Raw genomic sequence first — 14482 nt, forward strand, 5'->3', positions numbered from 1 at the left:
CTACTGTTAATCTATTATCCTGTGTAATCCCCTCCCAAGCTAACAGTTTTCTGACCTACCTATCACTGTCTCGATAGCATAAGCAAATACAAGGGATGATCAAAGAGTTCTGAGAATAGAGTATATAGAATGTACTCATAAATTATTGAATAGGAGGTTATTTTGATGTCTTATAAAATAACTTGGCATATCAATGTCTTATGCAGTTTCTAAAGTTAAATTTTTTATGTTAGTAAGTGGAAGAAAATGAATATTCAGTAAATTGAGCATCATTCAATAATCATATTTTTGACCAAAATGGAGAGAAATGCTAAAGAAATCCATGAAAGAATGATTAGTGTTTGTGGAAGTGTCACACAGTTCTATTACTGTTTCAAGGTGGTCAGCAGACTTCAAAAGAGGATGGGTGTCAGATGAGCATGATCCATGGTCTGTCTGGTCAGCCATCTGAAGCAATCAGTTCTGAAATAGTTGCCATTGTTGAAGGGAAAAAGTATAGAAAAGAGAAGAATTAAAGTGTCTGAACTTGAAAAAGCTTAACATTTCCCATGGAACCATTTTAATGGTAATACATGATCATTTGGGAATGATTCCAAGGTTGTGCAAGATGGGTTCCATGGAATCTTTTTATTCATCACAAACATCACGGGGTGAAGTCACCAAAAGAATTTAAAATTAATTCTTGCTAATTCTGGTAGGGTTTTTATCCTATTTAGTGACTGGTAATGAAATTTGGCTACATTTCTATGATCCTGAATCCAAATTAGAAAGCATGCTGTGGAAGCATAAGGGATATCCAATCCCAAAAATGTTTCAAACCCAACCATCAGTTTGAAAAATGTTGGCTGCAATTTTTTGTGTTAATTGATTACTTGTACCTGAAGCCAGAATAACAGGGGAATATTATGCCAGTCTTATGCCAGAGTTAAAAGCTGCAATTTAGGAAAGTTAGGTCATTGAGTTTTGCTTCTCCATAACAATGCACCCATGAATAAAGCTCAAGGTTGCAACTGCTTAAATTTACAAATGTGGATTTGAACAATTAAACCACTTCTGTGCAGCCCCCAGATCAGTCCCAAGTGAATATTATTTGTTGAGAAAACCTCAAGTCACATCTTAGTATCAATAAAGATTAATTTTCAAAGCAAATAAATACACAGAATGACAACTCTAACTGCTTTGCCTATAGAATCAAAGTGGCAGTTAAAAGATACATGAACCAAAATGCACTCTTCGAACAATATAGTAAACACCATCATCAACAAAAATTATTAGAGACCAATGAGAGAGAAGTACGGAAAAACATCATGAACATCACTCAGGTTGATAGATGATGTACTGATCATAATATGTTTCATCCTAAGTGTTTTTTACTTACAGTGAAGGTAAAGCCATGTTTATACGCAAATGAAATTTTTCAAAAAAATAAAATGAATAATAATTAAATAAGTAAATTTAGTAAATTGTAGACTTCATTGGGCAGCCAGTGTAGGCAACACTATAGTGTGTTTACTTATGGCAGTTAAAAGATACAGAACTACTCATGGAGTTTTTTAAAAAAAAAGTGTTACATTAAATATTGTTTAAATTTAACCTTAATGTAATGAAATTCAGCGAACCAATTCTTTAGTACAATTCAAGAACAAATTTTGCAATTTTGCATCAAATTAATTGGTCAGTTTCATAAAAAAAAAGTATACTTTGGGTCATTCAGATTTTGGATAGCCAGACTTTAGACATTCTACCAGTATTAAATATACTACTGGAATTATCATCAGTAGCAAAGAAGTGTAATTAGCAGAACTACACTGGTGTTTAAAGAAAGTGCATCACCCCTTAAAATTGTAATTGTCGTCCGAATAACAACGTAAGTATACGGCAATATTTCTTGCAGATTGCATCAGATAAGATTGACACGCATAGGTGATGGTGTAATATTGCATCAGCTGTTACCTTCACCTACATAAACACACTCTACAAGAGTTGCAGTCATTCCTTGCTTGTGTCAGGATGGTCAGTTACATGCAGTTGATGCCACAAAGAAAGTGCTATTGTTGCTTTACGTGAGGAAGGATGTTCTTCCCATCATATTGCTTATAGAGTGTCTTGTAATCACTCATCAGTGAGTAGATTTCTTTCAAAACTCAAGAATACTGGTTCTGCTGATAAGAAAAAAGGAACTGGATGCAAAAGAGTCTCTACACCGAAACAGGACCTCGTTTTGAAAGCTTCATTTGAGCTGACAAGAGAATGGGAAGAACATACAGGAGTAGTAGCAAGTGCAGTAACAGTTAGAAGACGTCTCTTCAAAAATGGACTTGTAGCCCGTCGTCCTAAGAAGCCCCTCCTCACATAAAAAATGAAAAACACCCAATTAATTTGGTGTAAGGAGCATGTCAAATGGACCCCCCAAGCAGTGGAAGTCGGTTATTTTCTCGGATGAGTAGAAATTCAACCTGCAGGGCTCTGATGGGAGACAAACTATTTGCCATGGACATGGTGAAGAATACCATCCAGACTGTATGGTGTGTACAGTGAAATTCCCTACCAGCCAAATGATATGGGGGTGCATTTCATATTGCAGAGTAAGTCACCTGTAGTTTATAAAAGGTTCGATAAATGCCAGTGGATATTTGGCTATATAATGGAAGGCAGATTGCTGCCAATCATTAGAGACCATTTAAACCTGCCAAGTAACTGCATCTTTCAGGATGATTTTGCTCCTTGTCATTGGGCAAGAAGTTTAAGTGGGCACTTCTGTAGTTACTTTAGCTTCATTTCTGCATTAGAGGTTTGACAGTAATGTGTTTACATTTTTTACGGGTGAAAAAAATGTTTGGAAGAACGGTTCATTACAACTCTTAGCTGGCCAGGAAACAGCCTGGACTTGAATCCTATACAGAACCATTGGCATCATGTGGAATCTGCAGTTTCCAGAAAGAACTTCAGGAAGCCATAATTCGTGTTTGGAACTATGGACTAATAGTTGATTATCTTCAGAAATTGATCTTGCCTCGACAGTGTGCTGCTGTTATCTGGGCCAGAGGTGGTTCAATTAAATATTAGTTATCACCTGGTGAACTCTTCATTTTGTTTTCCATTTAAAATGATAAACTGAAGCAAACTGAGGGCTTCTGATAACATTTCAACCATAATTGTTGTGTTTACCAAAACTGTTGTATAAAGATAGCAAATGCTCATTTTGGAATATTTTGAGAGCACCTGTCAAATATTACTTATCTTTGCCTTAATTATTAATAAATATCTTTTGTTTATATTTCTATTTGGTTTTTTTTTGTTTTGTTTTTTCTTTGTTAGTTGTTGGCGCATCGGCTTCTGTGGCCATAATGCATCTTCCAAAGTTTTTGCAGCTCTCTGATCCAAGCCCGAGGTGAGATTCGAACCCGCAACCTTTGGATTGCTCGACAGGCACTTTACCCTCTGGGCTAGCCCAGTCGGCATTTATATTTGTGATGCTAGTTGTTAATGTAACATACCATCGCAAAAAAGGGTTAGAAATGTGCAATTCCTAGCTGATGCACTTTCTTTGAACACCAGTGTGTTTAATTTATTCTGTAAAGGAGATGCAGAACAGGAAGGTTTTTAGCAATGTCCATTAGAACTAGTTTGAAATAAAGTTTAATTGGCTAGAAGTTATTATTCAGTAGAGTTACCTGAACAGAATTTAAGCTAGGAAGTTTGGAGATAATTTGTTTGCACATACTGTTCCAGTTGAAGTATCAAAAAAGATGAACGAAGAGTACTGGTTTGAGATAAATGGCATAGCAGGAAATAACATATCTCTACACAGCTATCCTTCAAAAATTTGGAAAGAATGATAAACCTGACTGTAATGCTATTAAAACTTTTCCTAATCCACATACTCTTAATTACAAATACAGTATTCCAGCACAAAGATATCCACAAGTTTCCCTGGAGAGAGAGTATAACAAAGACAAGAAAAGTATAATTGACTATCTCACAGTAAACAACTAATTGAAGATAAACAGTATATAAAGGACTTCAGAATGGAAGTGATCACCTTGTATTGAGAAAATTAAAAATTATAATTAGGACAGCAGTTTTAAAGATTACTGTTACTCATCTGCTGGCGGGTAGTCTATTAACAAATGTATGCTGAACTGTGAGTATTGTGACTAGCCATCAGCTGATGAGAAGCCAGTAAGCTTAAAAACAGCTCTTCTGGTGGTGTATCAGGTTTTTAAATGTATAGAGACTTGCCTTTTCTGCTAATGCCATACCATTTAAAAAAGATATTAGCAGTTTGGGTAGAACTATGAACAATAATATTTGCCTCTAATTCGAATATAAGCCCACGTGAGAGCAGAAAGATCACCCTAATTGAAATCAAATGCAGGTAAAAATGTGATAATTTTTTTTGACAAAAAATTGTTTTCAGAAATGAAAGTGATGTTGGATCACCTTTTCAAAAGTAAAGCAATCATTCTCAAGGAATTTGTTCCACTAGGTAAGACAGTAATAGGGATTACTAGACATACGTTTCAGATTGTTGATTAAAAGAATTCACTGAGCGAGCAAGGCTTCAGAAAAACAGGAGCTGGTTCTTTTGCACAACAGTGCTAGGATGCATCCTTTGCTGCTTATCAAAGTCTCCCCCATTTATCCCCTAGACTACATCTTGTTTCCCCACATCAAATTTACACTAAAAAGACTAATTTGATAGCATAGGGAGATTAAAATAAATATGAAGGAATTAGTGGCAAATCAGTTCAAATGCATTTAAAAAATGTTGCCAGTGAGTTTTCACCAAGTGTGTGGCTGCCCTCTGAAAAATATGAAGTTCTTTAATTTCTTACCTCTGGTTTTCTTTGAATTGACTCGGTCTTGAAACTTAATTGTTAAACCAAGCATTTCTGCACGTTTCTGAAAGATATACCTATCTAGTTCATTAAGTTATTTAACTTTATAATATAATAAAATCTTTTGAAATAAAAATTTAGTGAAACAGATTTTCCAGTTTTTCTTTCATTTAATGAAGAATATGCATTTTGTTATTGCTACATGAGAAAACTAAAGTAAATTAAGTTTATTATATTTCCTAAATGTATATTGGACGTTGAGTACTTTATATCTGTATTTAAAAGATATACAGCAATTAGAAAATTTCATATACTCTGTAGAACTGCAAAAAAAAATTATTTTTATTGCTAAATAAAAATTTATTAAAGATTGATGTAGTTTAGTGTCCTTTTTTTTTCTTGCAGTAGCCGTGAACTATTTTGAGTAGAAAAATATTTGAATTGTTTTATTCACTTCTTAAATATTATGATAATTACTAAAACAATGAATACTTTTTGTTTGACATCTCACTTTTTTCTTCCAGTTCATGATTTGCAACCATTTTCTACAAACCAGGTAATTTCCTGTTACTGACCATAAGAAAACTGAATTTTAATATGAATATTAAATATTTATAATTATATATAAATATATAAAAGTTGTATTTAATTATATATAACTTTTAATTTTAAGAATATTGATTCCTGGTATAACTTACTGTGCAGTAAAACTTTGAAATAGTTTGTCTCATAATATCACAATTTCAGATATACTGTGAGTTGATTCACATTCCCCAACAAAATAAGAAGTACTGTTAAGTACAGTTGAACTTAAAGATTCAGTCCTGGTGAATACCATATAAGAAATATATTAAATATATTTTTCTTCAGGTTACAACAGTGTATGCTAAAACATCAACAAGCATGCTGATCCTTTGATCTTCCAACTTCAGTTAGTTTCACAATGTGCTAACTTAGGAAGCTTGTGTACTGCAGTCATGAATGAATGAACAGTTTTTTTTTTTTTTTTTTTTTTTTTTTGCCCAAATAAGTCTTCTTTTTGTAATCAAATATAAGTGGATTAAAGTCACTGTTAATGTTATTTACAAAAATGACAGTCTAAAAGTAACCATTGTTTGGTCCTTGTTTGAAGTGGTCCAGTGACACTGTTGTGTTAGATTAATTCCTCGTATAAGAATCAGACCTGAGAAAAATTAATTCATCATCATCATCGAAACCTGTTATATCTGGTGTGTCTATAGTTACTGTGATAAGTCCTTTGAGACAGTAAGCCTTCCATTATTATTTTTCTTCATGCCGTTCCATTTCCTGCTAGTTCTTCAGCTGTAACAAGTGCAAGCTTTCTAATGCTTACTCCACCATCAGTCTACCCTTCCACTAGGTCTGCTTAATCTTCATTCTCCCATACTTTTCAATACCCATACTACATTGCTTCCTTCAGTTATCATTAATTAGATATTTTTTACTCTGACATTCTTTGTTATTTCGTCATTTCTAATATGATCTTGCCATTGCTTCCATTTGCCTTTCTTAAAACTAATTTCTGAGGATTCTAACTTTTGATCATTTCCTTTATTTTTTTTCTAACTCTGTTTCATGGGTTAAAAAATATGCTTAAAAACTATTATAAAGAACTAATTTTGTCTTATGGTTGATTTCCCTTTTGCTCCAAATGAATTTTTTTTTTTTAACTGGCTTTCTGTACTCCTGCTTTATTTATCCTATTCATTATTTCAATGTGTAATCTTCCATTTTCATTAAAAGCTGTTCCTAAATCACGCTGTTACCAGAGTGTGATCAAGCCCAGGTGGATGTAGAATCAGTGTGGTGTGAGTTGTCTGGTGACAATGTAAAGTTGATAGTTTGGGTAGGCTACAGGCCTAATGATTGTGGCAAATACAAATATTATAAAAATCTGTTTTGGCAACTTGAATGGGCAAGCAACAGTGAATGCTTCATTATTGATGATTTTAACCTATCCATCATCAATTGCAATTCCTAGTCAAGTATTACACTTTTTGGCATCAGTTTTTTGAACCACCAGACAATTTTTAGTTATTTCAACAGCTTGATTCCCATTAAGGAGCCAAGTATTATTAAAGATTTGATTGTGCAGGAACCACTAGCAGGTAGCAACCACAATGTTATAAAAATGCATAATCTCCTTTGTCTTTCTAAAGAAATTTTGGAAAGACAAAGGAGAAAATTACAATTTCAAGAGGAGAAACTGTTGTGGGTCTTAGGCTCGATTAACTGGGATGGTAATTTCAGCTTGCTGAATACAAATTTTCTGTTTGAAGTGATTACACAAATTATCTTTAAAACTATAAATATTTTTTTCAGTGGTAAAGTATCACAAAAGGATGATGCCAAAATGGGTGACCAGAGAATTGACATATCTTATGCAGCTAAAGAAAGAAGATTATAGCATGATATTACTACATATAAAACTGTAAGCAGATATGTAACAAAATATTATGGATTGGATAAAAAAGCAAAGCTGAATATAAGAAATCAAGAAATCACTGGCAAAAAAGAGAAAACTATGGATAAGCAATTTTTCTCATTTGTTGATGCAAAAAAAAAAAAGCCAATAAATGGGCCTCTCCAGGTCTAAAATGGTGAAATTGGAGACAATCCATCCAGATTTGGAGATGAACAAGTATTTTGCATCCATTTTTACAATTAAAAGCACATTTGAATGAGAGGAGAAACAGAGAAAGACATTTATATTGTGGTCAGATTAATGATATAATGAACTCTGAGGTGCACCTATTAGAAAAATTGTTGAAGCTGAAAGAGTAAGACTCTTGGGATAGATGGGGTACGTACAGTTATATTAACTAATGCATCAAGGGAGTGCATCATATCATTGTGATTGCCACTGTCATCATCACTATGCTCTGGAATGATTCCTTTGGAATGGAGAAGTACAAGTGTTTCTCATTCATAAGGGAAGGGACTAAGTTGGAAAGGAGAAATTATAGATCAGTGATTTGACTTCTTTAGCAGGTAAGATAAAGAAATTATGATTAAGGGTGCAGGACAGAAACATAAAGGATCACAGCATGGATTTGTGAAGATAGATGCCTTGCCTGACGAACCTGATTAATTACTATGATCAAGTCATAAAAATCTAGATGCTGGAAACAATTTTGGTATTGTATATCTAGATTATACCCCATTAGGGACTATTGTATAAACTGAAGTTCATTGGGATTACAAGGACGTTCCTGCCCTTGGAGGTAGCACAGTGGTTATAATCACTGTCTTTTCATACTTTGCAGAAAAGACACTAGTTTGAATACCATTAGTGACATCAGGAATTTTTCTGAGCTTTTTTTCACAACGTGGCTAAGTTAACAGGTCTCAGTGAGATTTGCTTAGTGTTTTTGTCCAGCAGACTGACCAAAGCATACATCCAATTAACAGACAGTATAATGATGCTGCATAGCCTTAGTCTGCCACTTAACCCACATCCCTGTATGAATATCCTCAAGAGGATTGGGGACTGGCTAAGTGAAAGGAAATAAAGGGTGGTAATTAATGGCCATTCTTCAGAGTTGATCAATGTAGTGAGCAAGCATATCTTAGCATGTTTAGTGTTGTAGGACCTTGTATTTGATTTTTCTTCAGTGATGTTGATTAGGAAAAAGGAAATCTGTTAAGAATGACTTAGATCAATTATACATATGATCTGAAAGGTAGCAACCAAAGTTTAATATTGCTAAATGTAAGTTTTGGTATTTGCGGAAAAGAAATCCAGTGGTGACATATAGACTCAAAGACATGGAATTAAAAGTGGTTCAGGACAAGGGAAGATTTAGTATTATGATACAAACAGATATGAAGTTAAGTTTTACTTACAGTGTAAGCAAGCAGCTGGGAAGGCTCTGGGTGTTACTGTCCATACCAGTAGTTCCTTAGTTAGCAGGGAGAATGATTTTATTATTCCTCTTTATAAAACAATGGTGAGACCTCATTGGGAATATTACATTAGAGTCTGTAGGTGACACTTAAAAAAGAAAAAGAAGGATGTACCACTTTTCAAGAGTGTTCAAATAAGTCATTTAGATTGTTTGTGGCCGACCGGGCTAGCCAGTTGGGTAAAGTGCCTGCCTGGCAACCCAAAGGTCGTGGGTTCGAATCCCGCCTCGGGCTTGGATCAAAGTACTGCAAAAAACCTTGGGAGGTGCACTATGGCCACAGAAGCCGATGCGCCAACAACTACCAAAGGGAAAAAAAAGATTGTTTGGGAGTGCTATGGGCTGTTCCTATGAGGAGTGTTTTTGATATGCACTGTACACCTCACTGAACTCCTCAAGAGTGACCTGATAGGGGTATTTAAGGTCTTTTAAATGAATAAGCAGAATGAATGAAGGAGGTATTTTCATTGGCAGGTCTTATGAAGTTCAACTTTGGTTAGTATATTGTTGATCACTGAAATAAGTTGCCTCCCATATCAGTTAAAGTAGTCTGCCAGCATTCAAGGTGGAATTGGATTGTTACTTCTTAGAAGTGGAAAAATTATGATTGATTTAGGGGTTTTTTTTGATAATGTAGAGTTTTTCTTCCTTCAGTAGTTGGATATTTAGTGTACACTACATTTTCATTATACGAGAGAAGCATTTGAAAAGTTAATAGACTGTGCATAAAAGAGTAGTGGTGCAGTGTGTTAAAAGTTTCTGTATTATGTACAACACTTCAAATAGTGACCCAACAGTTTTGCAAAGTTTCAATAATTTTTAATTTTTTAATTACAAGTCCTGAAGTCAACAAAATTGTGTGAATGAGGAAAGATGGACAAAAATCAGCCACTTGTACATTGTGAATGTGCATATCGTCCAATATTTAGTGGGGGGAGAAAGGACTAATGCCAAAGGCAATTCATGAGAATATGGTTACAACGTTGGGAGATGATGCCACTCTTATTTCTTGGTTAAGAAGTGGGCAGTAGAATTTAAACAAGGGAGGGAAAGCTTGGAGAGGACCCATGCTGTGGATGACCTGCAATGTCTATCACTCCAGAAGTTGATAGTGTATATGGTGATGAGTGATCGATGAGTGGACAGTTCAGTACATTGCCAGCATCTTATTTGAATTTGTGTATCAATAATAACAGATTCTTGCTATGAAAAAGGTGTTAGCAGGATGGTCCCAAAGCTGTTGACAGAATCAAAACACACAAACATTTTCAAGTCAAGTAAACATTTAAATTGTTTTCAAGCATATCCAGCAAATTTCCTTGCAAGGTTTGTGACCATGGATGAGAGAGAGAGAGAGAGAGAGAGAGAGAGAGAGAGAGAGAGAGATGGGTCCTTCACTTTCAGCCAGTGACAAAAGAAGAGTCCAAACAGTGGAAACATGACTCTTCTCCCCCCTCCAAAGAAAGCCAAGCAATGTGTTGATTCCTGCTGCAAAAATAATTTTTTCTCTTATGCCTCCAGAAATGCATCCACTGAAGCAGTGACGTCACTATTGGTGGGAAAATGGATGCCAACCAGGTATTTTTTCGAAATAAGTGAAAGTCCGGTTGTGCTAGATTTGGTTAATATGAGGGATGCTCCAAAATTTGAAGGTCACACTCATGCAGTGCAGCCATGGCAATATTAACAAAAACCTCACAAGGTCTGTATAATATGCTCCTCTGAGCCAATGCCATTACCTTGCCAGCAGAAGGAATTGACTTAGCTTTCTTTGGTGGAGGAGGAGAGCTGTTTGGACTGCTCCTTCATCTCTGGCTGAAAGTGATGAACCCACATATCAACCATGGTTACAAACATTGCAAGGAAATTTACTGGATCTGCTTGAAAACAATGCAAATGTTCACTTGACAACCCTAGTTTGTTTTTTTTATCTGTCATCAACTCTGGGACCCATAGTGCCAACACCTTTTTCACAGCAAGAACGTCTGTTATGTGATGCATGTTTGGGATGAGATGCACAAGATGCTGACAATGTACTGAATTGTCACTTGTTGATCACTCATCACCAGTTTATATGCATTGTCAACAACTTCTAGAGCAGTGGACATTGCAGGTCTTTTACAGCATAGGTCATCTTCCAGGCTTCCCCCACTCTCATTTAAATTCTGCTACCCACTTCTTCACCCCGGAATAGCAAGGGCATCCTTCCCCAACATTGTAATGATATACTCATGAACTGCCTTTGACATTATTCCTTCTTTTTTTTTTTTTGCAAACATTGGATGACTGCACAGTGACTGATTTTGTCCAATACCTGTAATTAAAAAAAGAATCAATTGAAAGTTAATTAAACACAATGTGTTACTATTTGAAGTGTTATACATTAAGTACAGAAATTTTTAAAACTGTATCACTACCCTTTCATATTCGGGCCACAAATGTTTCCAACCCCCCCCCCCCCTTGTATTTGTAATTGGGTTACGTGCCTTTTGAATCATCCCATGTAATAACATTAATAATAAATTACAAATGGTACCTTTTATATATGGTGTGCTGCTACTTTTATATTTATATTTTGTTCTGGTTGATTCTAATTCATTTATTTATCTATTTTTCTAGTTTAATGTGTCTCATAGAATTAGACATTTGTCTTTTGGAAGAAACATTCCTGGAAAAACTAATCCTTTAGATGATACTGAGAAACTTTCAGATCAGGGTAAGATTTAATATGGGATTAATATAAATGTAACATATTTTGATAATTTACACAGCTTTGTGAAATATGCTTTATCATTTATATTTATTGATATCACAATGGTGGATCATTTTTGCAAAATTTATATGCTTTCCCCACCACCAAAATTGATTTCTTGCATGTGCAGGGGGTGGCTTTAGCTATTCTTACAAAGGAATCCTGTTTTTTCAATGAGTCAGAGTATTCATAATTCGTGGCTAGATGAAAAATGCCTTATTAAATAGTGTGCAAAAATCAGCATTAAAGCTTTCAGATTGGACATTAAATTTTATTTTATTGAAAAAATAGTAATAAATAATTATAAAATATAATTATAGAATTATAAATAGTAATTAATAATGTTATTAATAGTAATAATATTAATCTCACTCAATTAACTAATATTAATAGCAGTTAAACAGCACAAATTTAAAATTACTGAATTTAGTTATACATAAAATTTTCATTACCATCTAATAATGAGATCATAAAATAATATTTTTAAAATGATTTATATTTGAGATGACCTCACAAAACATCTGGATCCCATTTGTACAAAATGCATCTGCCATTTAATTTTAGATGTGTTTTTATTCCTTTTAAATCACAAACTGTCATAACATAACATTAAACAACTTCATTACTGGAAGTTGTTTAATGGTAGTGTTAATAATCAGCAATAAAAGTGTAATAATTTAATTTTGATGCTGAATTTTTTTTAGTACATTTTGTTTAGTTTGGGTGATGGAAGTGCATTATGCAATATTGTATTGATTGCAGTTTTGTTGAAATGAAAGACACATTTAATTGTAGGTGAAGCTAAAGGAAAAATTCAGCTGCAGTTCCATGGCATTATGAGATAAATAACCTACTCATCAAATTCCTAATCACAAAATATTTCTTAACTGCAGTGGACAATTAAGGGTGTCAAACTCATTATCTCCCAATGGTTCTCACCATTTGGATACTGGAAGACTGTCTTTTTCACACCACAGCAATAAAAGAGAATGACTTGAATAAATCTAAGCCAATCTTTGAAATTTACCATTCAGGGAAATTTTCAGATCAGAGTAAGATTTAATGTGGAATTAACATAAATGTATTGTATATATTTTTTGATAATTTTGAACGTTTTGTGAAATGTGCTTTATCATTTATATTTATTGATATTGCAGTGTTTAGTGATTTATACAGATGTTTGCATGCTTTTGCATAACATAAATTGATTACTTGCATGTATGGAATTATTCTATACCTACTGTATCCCCCTCCCCACAATTTTAAACTTTGTTTAAGACCAAGTTGCACACATAATTTGGGAGTAACGAGAATGGTGGTAGGTTACCTCCTTAACACATTCCCGCTGGGACGTTTATTTAACATGAAGCCTAAGAGACAGACTCAACTTCCATTTCCCAAATGACAACTGTGTTTTTTTTCATAATTTGGTTCATTTAAGTGACAAATAACACAGTATATGCAAGGAAAACGGATTGTCATTTGTTTTTCATGAAAATTTGATAGCAACCCACCGGTGTTTCGCCCCACCCTGTGCCACTAAGATGTCAATGAATGGGATAAGTGCCTGTCAGTCGCCAATGCGCACGCTCGAATTACTTCCTGGTACTGCCACGAGCATTGTTTTCCAATTTGTTTATACTCTGTGAGACTGACAATAGTTATTGCCTCCATATTGACTTCATTTCAAATATGTGCACGTGTGGAGAACATTTTCGTTTATCACTATAATTTAGAGATTGAGGTAAACTCTTTAGATATTTCGAATTTTCGTTTATTGTATTTCTTATTTATAGATACCTATTTCTAAAAAGTTTTGAAATGAACCCCTCCTCTTTTTACGGAAAATGAGTTAAAGACGAATGTTTGATGAATAGAAGTGATAATTCAGATGTACCTCTTTTAAAGAAAAAGGTGCCCAAAAACATGATGAATTCTCCAGGGACATAGAGAACAGAGTTGGACTTGCGGAAAAAAGAGAACCCACAATATTTCTTTAGTGATGAATCCAACGACGGGTCAGAATTAGATGATTTAGACATACATTCCAATTAGAGTGATGGTGATGATAAGATCCAAACCTCAGAAGAATCTGATGACAGTGATGAATATCATGAAATCAGTGATGAAAATAATGACCCAAATTCTCAAGTAATCTCCAATGCATCTAAGTCTGAAAATGTTATTTGGCAAGAGGTAGGAAAAACTAAAATTTCAATTAATGAATGTAATAAAGATGCTGAAATCCATGTTGATTTGAACCAACCTTACCACATATACAAACATTTCTCTAACAATGAAACTGCCAATGGACAAGGGTTCGAGCCTGTCACCACCAAATACGGAGGATGCGGAAAAGGTCTGGGAACGACCCCCGCATATCCCGGAGCAATATGGCCTTAGTTGCTAATGCTCCTAAAAAAAAAAAAGCCAATGGACAAGACCATCTCAACAAAATCAGAATTTTATTAGATAAAGCCAATAGGAATTTTCAAAACATGTTAAAGCCAGGAAAAAAACTTGGTCATTGATGAAAGTTTGATCCCTTGGCATGGAAGGCTAATCTTTTGCCAGTATATCCCTAACAAATCTTATAAATATGGGATAAAATTTTATAAATTATGTTGCCCGAGGGATATACTCATGAAATCTCTATTTATAGCAGAAAGGGTGATTCAGTGGAAGGTAAAGGACATTCTTCCCATGCCATCTCAATGAAACCGATGGCTAATTTGCTCAATGAAGGACTTGTTCTTTATTCTGATAATTTTTACACCAGTTTCCCTCTAGCACAAAAGTTATTAGAAAAGAGAACCTTTCTCTGTGGGACTCTAAGAAACAATCAAAAAGGAATACTAAGGAATATTACAGGGAAAAAAAATTAAACTGGAAGACAATCGCTCTTGAGAATAACAAAGGAGTGAAAATCATGAAATGGATCGATAAAAGACCAGTGATGATGC

At 34.4% G+C, this 14482-nt stretch overlaps 1 protein-coding gene across 3 annotated transcripts in view; it reads left to right on the top strand.

Annotated features, from left to right (window-relative positions):
• Positions 1-14482, top strand: part of LOC150083606 (endoplasmic reticulum-Golgi intermediate compartment protein 3-like) — a 103574-nt gene that overhangs the window by 60810 nt on the left and 28282 nt on the right. For all 3 annotated transcript variants that reach the window (XM_090377378.1, XM_090377377.1, XM_090377379.1), the window contains exons 8-9: positions 5366-5397; positions 11387-11483. In XM_090377378.1, coding sequence (XP_090233504.1) covers positions 5366-5397; positions 11387-11483 — 129 coding nt within the window. The remainder of the gene's footprint in view (positions 1-5365; positions 5398-11386; positions 11484-14482) is intronic.

This window comes from Mastigoproctus giganteus, chromosome 7 (assembly GCF_048544385.1).
Source record: "Mastigoproctus giganteus isolate SK-2022 chromosome 7, ASM4854438v1, whole genome shotgun sequence".
In the NCBI taxonomy this organism is placed as follows: Eukaryota; Metazoa; Arthropoda; class Arachnida; order Uropygi; family Thelyphonidae; genus Mastigoproctus; species Mastigoproctus giganteus.